We start from the raw sequence: 16752 nt of genomic DNA on the forward strand, positions 1-16752 counted from the left end.
TCCCGCCTACTCAATTTAAAATTATAGACAATATGTACACACTTTACACTGAAAAAAAATTCAATCTTCTTCCGTAACAGTGTTTGTTATGATGTTTTAAAATTATTATTGGTAAAATAATAAAATTCAAAATTCCACCAAATACCCACATTTTATGGAACAATCTCTTCATCTATCCTATTTGATTGTCTAGAAAATTTTAAAATTAGTTTCCTCATAGATAGCTAATATACAATGGCATTCTTGAAGTTCATAAGCTCGTTACATCACTTCCCTTCCTTAATGGAAAAATACCAGAACACCTCCTTGGCAATTTACTTTGAACTAGTTTATCGTGTCTTACATCCACACGTCAAATATCTTGGTAAAATTTGATTGCTTGGAAGTCATCTATCTATTGAACAAAGGTTCTGTTAAAAAGATAGGGGTGGAGAGATGGGTGTTATCTCTCCTTTACTCATATATTTAGACAGAATTTTTTGGGTTATTATATTGCACACAAAGCTATGATGAACCGAGAGTCTTCTATTCTCTCTTTTCCTATCCGAGTGGTTTACTATGGCTATTTCTCGTGGTTTTGTGGCTGGTCTATTTTCCAAGAAAGAGTCTCCATTTGCAGATTTGATTTATATACCAATACCAAAGATCTTTTACGCAAAGCTCTAGAAAGAAAACAAGTACGCCTGAATCAAAAAGCTGCCATGCATCCCCATCTTTTTTTAATAACTAAAAGGAAAATAGTGTGCTTTTTTTTCCAAGTCATCACCATCAAAATGTTGAGCTTTATCAACACATTTTCCTGGTAACAGGACGACATCATCCTGACATATACCCAAATTCAACACACACACATCCTCTACCATCACAGAATCTTAGACCAATTAAAAGAACCTAGCCAGAAGTGCATAAAAAAGTATTCATTATTCGTCTGCAAAGGAGCGCTAAACATCTAATTAACCTCACAAAACCACAGTTCGATAGAAGATCGACATAAGCTTTGCTCGTTATCACAATGGTTCATCAGCTAGAAAATATATAGATGGCCAAACATACAATTGAAAGATTGGAGTCAATCAAAGAGCCTTGAGGATGTCCTCAGCTCCGGAGACTGTAAATTCTCCACTGGACTCGACATTTGCCGCTTTGACCTTGAGGTCATCAACTAAGAGAGAGAAACGTTTGGATCGAATGCCGAGTCCCTTTTCTGAAAGATCGAGCTCCAGGCCAAGAGCGTGTGTATATGCTGCAGAGCCGTCTGCAAGGAACTTGACATGCTTGTTCTCAGGGTAAGTCTTGGCCCATGCCTTCATCACAAAGGGGTCATTGACTGCATCCAACAGAAACAAAACTATCCTTACCTAACATATAAAAAACCTGTAACCTCGGAGTTTATTAACTAAGTTCTTCGAAAATTATTTGACAAAAGAAACTTGTTGACCAAGATGTTTCAGAAGACAAAGAGATAAAAATTTGTTTTAGGGTGCTCTCATCAACCTTTTCAACTATAATATTGACGTACAATGACTAATTTAATAACAACTTCGTTAACTTTGGCTTAACCTTTCACGAAAGGCCATGTTCAGTAACTTGCATATAAGACAAGTCAAGGGTCAATCTTTTTCTTCCATTTTTTTTGGGAATATGTAGATGATCAATTCCATAAAACAAAGGAAATGTTCTATTCATTGAAGAACAGAATCCAAATTAAGTGTTTGAGTTCAAACTCTCCCTAAGAGATATACAATGTTCCCGCTCATGGTTTGACCAATAAACAAATAAGGAGAATAAGCATGGAATTTTAACAATTTGATCATCATTTTGACCAGAAAGGGCAAGCATATCAATAAAGCTAAATAGAATTGTCTCATTTCAAGGTAGTTGTCAGAAATATAACAAAAAAGTTCTATCCTACACACTTTTTTGGCCACTCACTCGCTAGGTGCATCTTGATGCCAGACCAAAAAAAAAAAAAAAAAGAAAAACTTTTAACTTCTTTTGATAGCACCTCAAATCAACTTTTGGGTTTTCTAACGGAAATCTCGGCCAAGATGAGGACTGTATGGAATGAAAAACGGATAGAGTAAAGAAGTGAAAATTTTGGTTCATTGTCAATGCATTATGTATGGTCAGTTTTTCTGAGGAAGTCGATCACCCTATATTTCCTTTATTTATTTATTTTTTAAAATCTCACATTTATCTTTTTGTCCAAAAAAAATCTCAAAAACCTCTTAAATTTCTCAACAACTCCCAAATCTTATTAGAAAATCGAAACAATAAAATTTTAACAACTTTCATTTCATAAGTTCTACCTTGGTCTTGTAATTTTCACGAGAACCAAATAGATAGTTCAAATGTGTCAAAGTTTTGTTTTGGTCCTTTTTTTAACATTTTGAATTCTTGCTGTAGGTTAAAAAATAAAGGCGTTTGAAATGGAAAATACTTCAACTCATCTTTCCACTAATAGAACAGATCACAGGTAGTGGAAAAACACACCAATAGCACAGACTCCTAAAACTCCAAATTAGTGTCAGTTCCTAGAATGACACGACACAAACCAACATTCACAGAGATCAAATTTCATTGACATCACTTTGAACCTGCGATAATTACATCTAGAGAATTCAAAAACAAGGAATCAGTAATTGTTCAAAGCCTACGTAGATCACTAAAACTATCATACAATGTAATTTGAAGTTAAATTAGAGAAGTATACCGCTAATTAGTAGAATATCATCAATGCCCTTGGCCTTAAGCACGTCACCATTCTCAATAAACCCCGGTACATGCTTCAAACTGAAACCAAACAACTTATTACTCCAGGAAAGTTTCAAAAAGACGAAACCCAGAAAGATCCACAAGAAAACAAGCAGAAATTGGAATTCAGGAGCTCTCGAATCGGATGATCTCGAAGTAAAGAAAAGAACCATAGAGGGGTTTACCTGCAAGTGGGAGTAAAAGCGCCGGGTACTCCAAAGAGAACGACCTTTTTGCCGGCGGCAAGAGAGTGTATAGAGGCTTGTTGAAGCTGATCCTCTTCATCGAAGTAAGCCACCATGCCGTCAGGCAATGTATCTCCAACAGCAATCGGAGCCATTTCACGTGGATTTCGATGAATAGAGGTGAGAAAAACTAAGAAGGGGGTTAGGGGTCTGAATTGTGTGAATTTGCAATAGAGGCAGGTGGTTACTTATAGTGATGGAGTGATGCAAAGAAATGCGGACTTTAAGCAATTTGTTTAACTTTATTTGATTTTGGATTTGATTCCGTTACTTGACCGTTTTAAATATCTCATTTTGGCAACTTATGTGTTTTTCTTTTCTTTTCTTTTTTTTTTTTTTTTGGTTTGTAATTTATTTTTTTTTATTTTTGGTTTGTAATTCATAATCCCCGTGGGAGGATTAGCATAACTCCCTTCGTAACACCCTTTCATAACACTTTTTGTCTTTATTTTTAAATTTTCACATCTTCACATGTCTGTTATTTTTGAATTAGTGAGATTTGGTAAAGATTAAAAAGATATTCAATTTTATTTTTCCTTTCTAGAAAAGTATTAAAATTTTAGTTTCGATTTTAGTTCTTTAACTCGACATTGTATTTTAAAATATTAATAGAGAGTGAACAGCAAAATTAAAAAAAAAAAAGAAACTTGTGAAAATTAATTTTATAAGATTATTTTTTAAAAAAATAGAAAGTAAAAGATTTATACAATTTCATACCAATAATCATTTTGTTTTTATTTTTGTTTCTTTTATAGAAAATTAGCTTATGAACATTTTTATTACCTACTTTACAAATATTTTTAATAATTAAATTGAAATTTGAATAAAAATATAGTTTTTAAAGACTTGTTATTACTTCTTACTATTGTTTACCGAATAAAAACTTGAGAAACTACAAAAAAAAAAAAAAAAATCAAAGGATTGTTATCATAAATATTATAAAAAATAAGCATTAAATTTAATAAATATTATAAAAGTTGTAACAAAATAAATTTAATAAAAAATAGAAAATAAAAAGTTACCGAATGAGACTTGTTTGTTTAAGCACAAAAAAAAAACTTAAAACCTAGAAGTAACTTTCTTTTGAAAAAAAAATGATTTTTATGATTGAAATTACTTTATAATATGATTTATTAAAGGTTAATTTTCATAAATGTAACAAAATACCAAACTATTTACGATCCCGTGTAACAAAGCACATGAAGTTAACCATTTTTTAAATATTCTAAGTTGGATCTTCCGTCTTTCTTCTTCTCCTGGCTGCGATTTCTTTCAATCGTCTTTCTTTTTTTCCTTTTTTTTTACGTCGTTTAAATTTGAGTAACAAAATTTAAATGACTGTGTACAAAAAATGGCAAAATCTAAAAGATTGTGTATAAAGAATCTTGAAAAAAGAAAAAAATCATTTAGATTGAAGTAGCCAAATGTAAATGATTGTGTAAAAAAAATCATCGTGTAAACAAATCTAAACAATCGTGTACTAAAAAATCTTGAAAAAATAAATGATCGTGTAAACAAATCTAAACGATTGTGTAAAAAAAAATAAACGATCGTGTACCAAAAGACTTAAAAAAATCGTTTAGCCAAATCTACAAGATCGTGTACCAAACGGTTGTGTAAAAATCTAAAAGATCGTGTACTAAATTTTGAAAAAAAAATCGTTTAGATTTGGATCAAATCTAAACAAAACCAAATTAAACGATCGTGTAACAAAATTAAATGATAGAATTGAAGAAATAAATTGTAACCAAATTTAAACGACCAAATCTAAACGATCGTGTATCAAACAATAGTCAAATCTAAATGATCATGTACCAAATATATTATGCGCGCGTTGTTGATGGCATGGTTGATGGGACATTTTTTTTATTTTCCACGGTGGGACTGTGGACTTTTTCCGTTTTCGATATTGTTCTGACAATATAAATATTTTGCCTAATAATTTAGTCTATTTTTTTTTGTTTATCGTTGTCACGCATGTATTTTAGATTTATTTACGTAATTTTTAATGTATTCACGTATGTGTATGTATTCACGTAAGGAGATGAATAGAAGTATTTTAGATGTATAGCAGCAGCAGCTAGTACTTTAAACTTTATTACACCACCCACCACTTTTTTTTCCTTTTTGTTATTATCGTTGTTATTACTACTATTATTACTATTGCTTAAACTTTAAACTTTAGTTGTCATTGTTACTGTTATCAATGACAATATAATCTTTATTATTTCTAACCTCTCACAACAAACACCAACTCAATAAATCACCTGTTATATGGATCACATCCATACATTTATGAACACTCATTCTATGTATAACTACCTATAAAAACAATTATCAATAGACACTTAAACTCGAAGAATCATGTCCCAAATATTGAAGGACTTAATGAAATAACCACTTGCACCAATAAGTTGTATTCTATATGGACACAAGAGATTACATTTTTATTGTTCAAATACTTCTCAACCGACCCAATTTCAAAAGTTGTTCCCTAAAGTGGAATGACAAATTAGTTCTTCACAAATATATATATATATATATATATATATATATATATATATATAGCAATGTAAAAAATTCTCATTTTCCCTTCTAATATAGTGTGTATATATAGATTTAATATAGTATAGATATGTGGTCAAAATACACCAAATTAGTCAACAATTCACATAATTATTATTTAAAAATTAAAAAGAAATCATACGGTAGGGTTTGGCCCATATGGGTTGGCATCATATTGTCAGAGCAGAGAAAAACAAATGCTAATTTAACTTTCACACACACATCTTCATTAATTCGTCAACGATGAGCGCCACTGTCCCCCGGTTCCTCCTTCCTCTTCTCTCTGCTTCAATTTTCTTTCATTACATTTTCGGCCAGAATTGATGATTATTTGGGGAAGACGATGGAGATAAAAGAAAAAGGAAACCAATAAAAATAATTAAGAAAAAGGAACATGAAACAAATAAAAATTATTGAGAAAAATGAAAAGGAAACCAATAAAAATAATTAAAAAAAGGAAAATGAACCAATAAAAATAATTGAGAAAAAGGAAAAGAAACCAATAAACATAATTGAGAAAAAGGAAAAGAAAAGAAATAAAAATAATTGAGAAAAATGAAAAGGAAACCAATAAAAATAATTTAGAAAAAGGAAAAGGAAACCAATAAAAATAATTTAGAAAAAGAAAAAAACCAATAAAAATAATTGAGAAAAATGAAAGGAAACAAATAAAAATAATTGAGAAAAAGGAAAACAAAGCAGAAATAAATTGAGAAAAAAGAAACCAATAGAAGCATTGAGAAACGGAATAGAAGAAACTACTTTTTTTTGTTCGCAATAATTCCTTATAAAATGAAAAACGTTTCTACTTTTTTTGAGAACGAGAAACAAAGAACTTTATCAAGCACCTCTGTTTCTTAAAAAATGGAAACAGAAACAAGAAACAAAGAACAAGAACGTTACCAAACTGACCCTCAATGTTCATAATTAATGATTTTGATTCCACATATTGCATTCTGAAGTCGATTCCAACTCCTCAATCTCAAATCTGAACATTATCTCGATTGTGTGTTTCGAAGTTAATTCTGACTCTGCCTTCTATGTTTGAATTTGAACCTTAGACTTTGCCTATCACTTAGATCTGATTCCAACTTCGTTATCGAATCTCTGGTGTTTAGATATTCATATTCATGTCGTTGTTAGCTGGTTTAGTCTTTTAAAAAACAGTTGGGTTTACTCAAACCTGGTTCTATCCACTTAAAACAGTTTGGTTCAATTAAACTTGTTCGATCTGGTTCATTATCTTGATTGAGTTATATTGATTTAATTAAACCTGCCTCTATAATGGACAAACTTTATGATTTTGACATTTACACAAATTGTACTTTCCAGGGCCATACATCTACTAATTGTCCAATAATTAAGTGTAGGTATTGTCATAAACATGATCATATTTTTGGCAACTATCTTACTTGATCACCACACCTTCTAGGCAAATCCACACAACAGAGAAATTATCTAATGTCAATTCTTCATTTATTGCTTATGTTGACTCCTCCCTGGAAGTCACTTCATTTTCCATGTCTCGCTTGTTGTTCTTCAAGAGTTACTAAACATGTAATTTCAATACACCTGTCCTTGCAATAACATTAGGTAATTCATGGCTTCTTGATTCTGCTTGTTGCAATCACATGACCTTTAACCTTTCATTCTTGTGATTCTCCACTTCTGCTTCATCTCTTCCCACTATTCATGCCATTAATGGAAATTTCACGTCTATTTTTCATATTGGTACTGTATCAACATCAAACTGTAATTGGTAGTCTTTTATATCTTACAACAAGTCGTCCTGACATAGCCTTTGTCGTGGGAGTATGTGCTCGGTATCAAGCATCCCCTCGTGTGTCACATCTTCACTCTGCTAAGAGAATTTTGGAATATGTTCTGGGTACAACTGATGTGGTACACGTTTAATACGTCATCTATTCTTATGGGCTTCTGTGATGTTAATTGGGTAGGCTGATATGATGATAGGAAAAGTACCTTTGGTGGCTATTTCTTCTTGGAAAATAATCTGATAGCATGGTTTACCAAAAGGAAAAACTGTGTCTCATTGTCTACCGCCGAAGCTGAATATATTGCAACTGGAAGTAGCTATACTTAGCTCTTATTGATGAAGCTGATGCTCTCTGATATGGTATTTCTCAAACCTCCATGCTCTTATATTATGACAATTTGAGTGCAATCAGTATCTTGAAGAACCCAGTCTAGCATAGCCAGATAAAGCACATTGACATTTGTCATCACTTTATTCGAGAACTTATTGAATCTCAAGTTATTGCTTTGGAACATATGAAGAGCTCCGTTCAACTTGTAGATATCTTTACCAAACCGTTGGAGGCTTTAGTGTCTAAAGGTTTACCGATCTCCCTTGGTGTGTGCTCCTGTCCAAAATAGCAATTAACATATTGGGCTTGAGCCTTATCTATGAGATTTCTTTTATCTTCTTGAGTCGTATTTGTGTTTTTTCGATCCTCAAGGAATATTTTTCAATTTAAATGTTATTTATTGGCTGCCTACCTACACGATTTGTCTTCTCCATTTTATTGTGCGTGGGTTTTGGTTGTTTCAATTTCTGTAGGTATTTGCTTATAAACTCTTGCTCGTTTCAACTATGGTTTCAACACGAAAAGCTTCATGTCATCTACCAACTCGTGTTTCCATGGACTCTTCATCATCCAAAGTTGGTTCTTTTGCTCGCAGTCGCCGCATTAAAAGTATACCCCGCGTCATTCGTACAAGCATCTTCGTTGTTTGAGTGACATTGAGGACCTTACACGCCCTATTAATTCGCCTGCTGTTCCTTCGACTGTTACGGGAAGTATAATGGTCTCTGCTAGCCATTCAACTACTCAGAGCTCTCACAAGTCGATATCTGTTCCTTAGGTGACTCCTATTTCTTGATTGTCTACTTCTTCCACTACTACTGGGTCTAGGGTTTCTATTGAAATGGTCCAGGTTGACTCTAATACTGACTCATCTAATGGAGAAGACAATATGGTCCTATCCGAACTCTTCACTCGCATGCATAGTACGAAGTCGCCAGCAAGTCGACCGGTGCCATCCCTGCATTCATGTGAGACTCCACCTCCCCCTTGAACTACATCCACTCCTGTTACTGTCCCTGCTGTTGAAACGTCAAATATACCCGATAATACAAAATATCCTCTCCCTGATATTTGAGATGACTCCCTTATGTCTACTAAAGATATTCCATCCCATGTTCATACTATTGACAATTCTAGTGTACCTGTAGGAGACAATGCTGATACTTTAGCTGCTAACCGCATTGAAGTTCCTTACCCTGATTCAGCTTTCACCCCATCTGCATCTCCTACTGATAAATCTACTCCAACTAAGCAGCAACAACACCCTCCATCAAGTGATACTGGTGGTGCTGGTGCTTTATCTATTCCCAAAATGCCTCGTTGTTCGCTTACCAAAGATCAAAAGGTGGTTACCACAAAGGCGAGTCGCTAAAAACTTCCATCAAATATTCCTCTTTTGCCTCTTGATGGCATTTCTTTTCACTCTGAGGATAGTGTGCACAAGTGGAAGTACATTGTGCAGAGAAGAATCATTGATGACTGGAATATATATGCTCGACATTAGTCATGCACTCTTGTGATTGAATTGATTAAGGCTACTGGGTTGATCAAGACAGTTGAAGATGTTGGCTTCTTTTATCCTCGACTCATGTAAGAATCGATTGTGAACCTACTTGCTGAGTTCAATGACCTTAACTCTACCAATTATCAAAATTTACACGTTTGTGGTATTTTCATTTCGATATCTTCTGCCTTGTTGAATCAGTTTCTGTGATTATCAGTGCTTGATGATTTGGTAGTTACCTATCCGTCAAATGAGCAAATGACCATTAAATTATCAGGAGGTACAGTTTGGACATGACCTAATGATGGTCAATTACCTAAGGTCTCACTAAGCATGGAGTATGCCATCCTGCATAAAATAGGTATTGCCAATTGGATTCCCTCTACTCATGCATCTACTATATCGACTGCTCTATGACATTTTATCTACTTGGTTGGTATGGGGGCTACACTGAATGTTGGTGAGTTTGTCTTTAGACACCTGCTTCATCATGTGGATTATTTTGATATTAACATTTCCATTCGTTTTCCTAGGTTGTTGTCTACATTTCTCTTGTCTTAGAATGCCTTGCTTCTTTCACCTCTGGATGTTGCTAGTCCTGCTCCTAAGACCTTGTCTCTGAGTTCTCTACTGTTTCAAGGAGCACATACGCCTGATCTGTAGTTTGAATTTTGTCCTGCTCTAGGTGACTCTACATCTTCTTTTTCTGAGACCTCTATTTCGACTAATGGGTTGCACCTTTCTTTGGCTACAGCTACTCGGGTTCTTCAAGTTTTGATAGAGGAATCAAAGATGCTTACTAGTACTATTTGTGACCTATCCACTCGTAAGAATGCAGTTCTTCAAGACCTTCTTCACCTTGTGCCCTCTACTTCGGCAGCTGGGCCCCCTTCTTAATTGTATTTGGTAGACTGCAAAGGGGAGAAATGGAATTGGGTGATTGTTGTTTTTGGTTTATGTTGATTGGATTTTTTGTTTGATTTGTCCTTCTTGAATGATTTCAAGCCTTCATTTTGTTGATAGCTTTGTCGTGATCTGGAATGTGTTTCCGTATGGATGATTTGAATTGAGCTATGAAATAAATAAGTTTATTCTTCTGTTAAACTGTGGGAATGGTAGTGCTACGTTTACAAATTGATGAAATGCAGTTTTGGTGTTTGTAAATAAGTGTATGTATCTGTTATATTCTTTTACTTGTCGGACTGTGCTTGTTTGTGCAAATAAAGAAAGATGGTCCCAATGGGGAGCTTGTTACTAAAATGGAATGTGGTTCCACTCCCTTTATTCGTTATTTACGAAATTATTGGAAAGAAATTAGTTTTGGAATGGTTTGGTTAGGATATTCTAAAATTCCTTAAATTAAGGTTGGTTTGGATCTTGCAAATATCTTACCCAGCTGTATTTAAGGAAAGTAGAATGTGTAGTAAAGGTGGGTGTGTGCTTGAACAATAAAAAATTGAAGAAAATTTTGATTGAAGGTAATTTGTTTCAATATGCACATCAAGATCTAAAAGTGACGTAACAACATATTGAAAGTAAGCGATTAATTTACGGGCTGAAGAAATTATGAATTAGCCTATGAACATTGATTCAAGGGGAGTATTTCCTTATCATGTTATGATTTTATTGTTTTCTGATTTAATATATCAATTCATGGTTAGCATAGGAAAATGTGTTGAGTGCTAAACCATAAGTCATAACATTGTAATCACTAAGTTCTACAAGAGTAATATAATCTCTTCTAATAGGTCTAAAGCCCCTTAGATGTAGTTATTGTATCATCGAACTGGGTTACCAAAGCTGACTGTGTTACTTTACTTGCTTTTCATGATTATGTAGTTCTTCCGAATGCTTTTAACTCCATGATCAACAATATATAGATTTGTAACTGAACATTCACTTTCTTACAAATAATTGAAGTCTAGAAAAATCTTCTCGGAGGAGAAGGAAGCTGTGAGCATTACTATCATTCCTTATGAACTGTGGAGGTGTTTCATAATAAATCTTATATTTACTCTCATTATGTTGTCAAAGTACGAAGAATTGACATTTGTAATCATGTAGATGTGAGCTTTGAGTTCTTCGTACTTCAGTGTAATAGACACACTATTCTGGTCAACTTGCCTCCTACATACAAACTTTGGTTCTCATCCCAATCGCCTCCATATTGAATAAGGGGACTCTTTTCTATCATCTGTAAATCAAGGTAGCATTTGTAGTTACCTAGTACAAGAAATTGTACATAAGTACTGGATATCACTATTATTCCTTATGTAATGGTATTGTTATGAACATTTGTCTCTCATAATGTATCATTAGGTATTCCTAGAGCTAAGTGTCACTATACAAATACAAACACACAAAATGCATCATATTTCTACCTTATGCCTACTACATTGCTAACAATACACTTACTGCAAAACTAAGATACAAGCTATAGCCAAATTTTAAAATGAACACAATATATATTCAGATTTTTGCATATCAAGAAATTGGTGAAACACACCTGTGAGTTTGTTTACTCATCTAATCCACAAGAAGTTGTGATATGAATACTTTAGGCAGGGGTCCATTGACTCCATCACAATCATAAGGAGCATTAGAAATGGAGGGAGGTGTCTTTTTTGAGTATATCCAAAATCTAGGAAAAAAAAAAAAAAAGCTTGCCAATGAGTCAATCCCATGCCCATCATCTAGTTCATCACAGAATACAAACACAACTTCAATATTAATTACCGTATAGAATTGGTTGTTGACTCAACCAATATGAAGCAACTTTTTTTATTCAACAACGTTGACTCAACTTAATTAGTTTCCAATGTACAAATGAAGTCTTCAAGCCCAATTATGTTCTACGACCCAACTTTAGAAATTGAATAACTTTGGCACAACCGTTGTTCGCCCTTACTTAAAATATTAGAATTTGTGTCCTCACTTGATCTAGACTTTGGAATGATATTATTGTTAAACCAGTTAATCACCCAAAAGCTTAAGTTGATGGGTTAAGATAAATTTAATATTATATCATCAAGCATTCACCACTAAACCATGTTAAATCACCGACTCACCAAAAACCTTATGACGTAAATGTAATACTATATCATCTAACCATTTTCAACTAAAATTTACATTTGACAATAAGCAGCGAGTTTAATGATATTGAATGACCAATCCAGAAAATAAAAATGAAATTGGAAGGAAGAAAAATACCGGAAAAGTTCTAAATGGAATACGAGGGTCATAACAAATTGTATCATCATGAACAGATCGAACAAGCTCCAAAACTGATTTTGCAGTGGGATTCCGACTTAGATAAACAGCCTCCATGCAGGCTAAAACATTCCTAAGAAAGGATTCAGCTCCTACCAACATGCAACACAACCCATAGCTTTAAATTCTTCAAAAACAATGGAATTAACTCAAAACAGAACAAAACAAAACAAGAACTCTAACCAACAACAAGAAAAAAATCAACCTTAACCCTTGATCTTTACAGTCCATTGGGAGGTTCAGCACTGGACTTGATTGAGAACAATCGATTCCCAGCAGTAGTTTTCGACATCAACAAAGATTCCAAAATATTAAAGAAAGTGAATAGAAAAACCTTATAGGGAAAGCATGTGAGGTTTCTTACCACAACAATCTTTGATTTCCTTACCAAAAATCTCCACAGAATCTATCATCTAACCAAGACCCCCTTCTATTGGCTTTTAGGACTAATCACACATTCTAGAGCCAAGAAACTACAGTTTGTAGTGAATTCTAACATTCAAAAGGAAGTGCACTCAATTCGAGCAGCAACAATTTATCAAAAGATTTATAATTGGAGTCAGTTGACACTATAGGATGAAACCAATTGACTTTTGACATCTCATGACTTCAAGACTACTTTACAAGGGTTAGATTTGGATTTGATGACGAATCTTTCCAACAAAGTAGAGGATGATATGAACCGACCAAACATCAAATTATTGATTATATTTTATTTAATAATTGTGATGTAATTTTAATATTTTTTGGCTTTATCATTTGTAATAACATTTAAGTAGGGTTAATTTAGTCCTTTCACAATGCATTAGATTTTTATTAGGAGGCTATTTAAGCCTTGACTTTAGGTTGTTTCAAGTTAGTTTTTGACAATTTAAGTTTCAGGGCTTTTTTATCAATAGAAATTCTCAAGTAGATACACAAAGTCTAGTTGGCACATTTTTATTTAGGGAAGTTTAATTACCTTACTTATGGAGTATTCAAACTTGGAGTGAGAAATCAATTCTTCTTATGTCTTCGATTAATGGATAATCCAAATCTAATCTTTTCTGTTGAGTTGTTGTCATATTGATCTAGGGGTTTAGAATTTGATATTACGGTTCATCAATTCTTTGACTGATTTTTCAGACTTCCCTTGTTCATTCAGGCTCAAAGAATTGAGTTTCTAATTTTTAAATCTCAATGTGTTCATATCAATTAGCATGGTGGTTTGGGGTTGAAGCAGAGAGTGAAAGAATAAGCATAAACTGAGAGGAAAAAGATAGGGAGAGATATGGATGTTATTGGCATTCAACAATTGGTGACAACATCAAAGAAGAAAGATTAAAAGAAAGAAAACATGGGAATTATATATGGTTGTCAATTGGAGACTTATGAAGGAGAAGCAAACAAAAGTGAGAAAAATGAAAAGAAAAAAAAAAAACACCTTAATCTGTTGGTGGTGAGCAAATAGTAGAACAGTGCTGGTGGGAAGAGAGAGGAAGAAGTTGTAGCGGTAGAGTTACATCTTCTTCATTTCTTTTATTCTTTTATTATTTATTTTACAATTTATTAGTTTAAATTATATTAAAATTGGATTCTAAAACAAAATCACCAATTTTAGATTCGGTTAAAATTTTTATTATATCTTTCTAAAGGCAAAGTTTTATAAATATAACAAAACACCAAACGATTTACAAGTCGTGTAACAAAACCATGAAATTAACCATTTTTTTACAAAACCATGAAATTAACCATTTTTTTAAATATAAAAGGTTTGCCCTTCCATCTTTTTTCTTTTCTTCGCTGCGATTCTTTCATCGTCTTCCTCCTCGCTACGATTCATTGTCTTTCTTTTTTCCTCTTCTTTTTTCTGCTGCGATTTCTTTCCATCATATTTCTTTTTTTTTTTTACGGCGTTTAATCTTTTCGTCTTTCTTCTTTTTCTCTTTTTTTTTTCGCCGCGATTTCTTTCCATCGTTTTTGTCTCTTTTCTTTTATTCTTTTTCTACGTCGTTTAGATTTGGTGACCGTGTACAAAAAATAACAAAATTTAAAAGATTGTGGATAAATAATCTTGAAAAAAAATCATTTAGATTGGAGTAGCTAAATGTAAACGATCATGTAAAAAAAATAAATTATCAAGTAGACAAATCTAAACCATCATGTACCAAAAGAATTAAAAAACTGTTTAGCCAAAACTAAACGATCGGGTAAACAAATCTAAATGATTGTGTAGCAAAAGAATTAAAAATAATTGTTTAGCCAAATCTAAACGATCGTGTAACCAAATTTAAACATAACCAAATTAAACGATCATGTAACAAAATTAAACGATAAAATTGAAAAAATAAATTGTAGCTATATCTAAACGACCGTGCATCAAACAATAGCCAAATCTAAACGATTGTGTAGCAAATATATTATGCGGGCGTTGTTGACGTCGTGGTTGACGCGGCATTTTTGGTATTTTACATGATTGGCCTCTAGGTTTTTTCTGTTTTCCGAATTGTTCTATAAAGTGTAAATACTTTATCGCTTTGTTATATTTTTTAAAATACCTCCTTTTCTAATTCTTATATATTAATTTAAAACTTACAAATTTCAAATCTTTTATTGTTTTAAATGCAGAAGTTTCAAGTCTCTTATTAAATAAACTAGTAAACAACGAGTGTGATGCACATGAAAATCACATACGAAAAAAATTATAATTTTAACTTAACTTTATAAAATTGAAACAATCATTTCAATATTCTCCAGATTCATCATCATCTTGTTCTATGTCTCTTTGTTTTTCCATTGATCGGATGTTGTATTTGATTTATTTGCACAATTCAAATTTCATTTCTTAACATCTACGTTGCAAACTTGACCATCTACTCTATATATATTCAAATCAAGTAGAAGATAGAAAGATTGTTAGTTGTGTAATAACATATAGCATTATGTAATTATCAATTACATTGTGGAAGATGAAAAAGTTACATTATGATCCTAATAATATAAATAATATAGAACATTAACTAATATCGGTTATGGAATCAGAACCTTTTTTTAGTAAAGAGATGAAAGGTTAACGAAGTTATATCTTGTTGAATGTGAAAATGACCCCAAACATTAAATCTATGTAAATGAAAAAATTGTCACTAAAGCAAAACTAAAAGAATGTTGTAATGAAAGGGTAAAAACATCCACCAAAATCATATTTCTTTTGAAATTATACATGTGAAATCATAATTTTTTAATGATTTTGTAGGTAAAAAAAAAGTAAAGGAAAGACTTTTAATATTTCTTGCATTACACATTTTATTACCTTTATGTATACTCTATAAATTTCAACAATATTTACATTGTCTTAACAAAATCAAAGTATAAATCACTTAACCATTTCATTAATAAAATAGCTTTGACAAAAAAAAAATTAAATGAAGAAAATAACATGAGCAAGATTTTATTAGTTACATTAAAAAAAGATTCTTAATATTACATGACTTAAACATAAAGAGCATATACATATATACATGTCAACAACGAAGTTGGTGGTTCAAGTTTTCCCAACTTCTGTCGTGTACTAAAAAGTAACCTATAAATGAAGAAATATACACAAGAATACTTCTATATACAAAAAAAAATAGGCAACAAAATTAAATAAAATAAATAAAAAAGACAAAATTAGAAGAGAATATATAGAAAAACATAATTTGATTTCTTCTTCACCCTTAGCATTCTGTTGTGACTTGTGAACATGAATGAAAAAATTGGGATATTTATATCCAAAGATTTGGAAAGGAAGAATTTGAAAGGTTGCAAGAGATACAAAAGAGTTAATAAGAGATAAGGGAATGTGAATAGTTGATAGATGTAAGATTAAGGGAAAGAGAGAAATGTGAATGAATTTGGATAAATTTAAATGAATAATTAATTGGAGGGAAAGTTTTAAAATTTTGAAAAATTTTATAATAAGGAAATGAAAAGTTAATAAAGTGTAATTTCTATCATATTCAATGTGAAAACGACTACGAATATTAAATCTATGTGAATGACAAAATTATCACTAACGCAAAACTAAAAAGACTTGTAATGAAAGGGTAAAATGAGGATACAAAGTTTCTCCACTGCCCTCCATTTTAGATATACTACAGATAAATTCAAATTACATCTTCTCAATTATATATCAGTTTGACCCTGATATACAAAATTAAAAGGAAACAATATGATTATAATTTAATTATATAAACAGTATTAATATAAATGAATATAATTAGATAAACTGTTAACTAAATGATAAAACTAAATAAAGTGGAAGAAGAAGATTACAAAAAACTTTGAT

At 32.1% G+C, this 16752-nt stretch overlaps 1 protein-coding gene across 1 annotated transcript; it reads right to left on the reverse strand.

Moving 5' to 3' along the window:
- Positions 1-902: 902 nt before the first annotated feature.
- On the reverse strand, positions 903-3243 carry LOC103501029 (peroxiredoxin-2-like). Its single transcript, XM_008464518.3, has 3 exons — positions 2940-3243; positions 2714-2793; positions 903-1327 (listed from the first exon to the last, which is right to left on the reverse strand). The coding sequence occupies exons 1-3, from the start codon at positions 3092-3094 to the stop codon at positions 1074-1076; spliced, it is 489 nt and encodes a 162-aa protein (XP_008462740.2). The 5' UTR covers positions 3095-3243; the 3' UTR covers positions 903-1073.
- Positions 3244-16752: the final 13509 nt, after the last annotated feature.

The sequence above is a fragment of the Cucumis melo genome, chromosome 2 (assembly GCF_025177605.1).
Source record: "Cucumis melo cultivar AY chromosome 2, USDA_Cmelo_AY_1.0, whole genome shotgun sequence".
In the NCBI taxonomy this organism is placed as follows: domain Eukaryota; kingdom Viridiplantae; phylum Streptophyta; class Magnoliopsida; order Cucurbitales; family Cucurbitaceae; genus Cucumis; species Cucumis melo.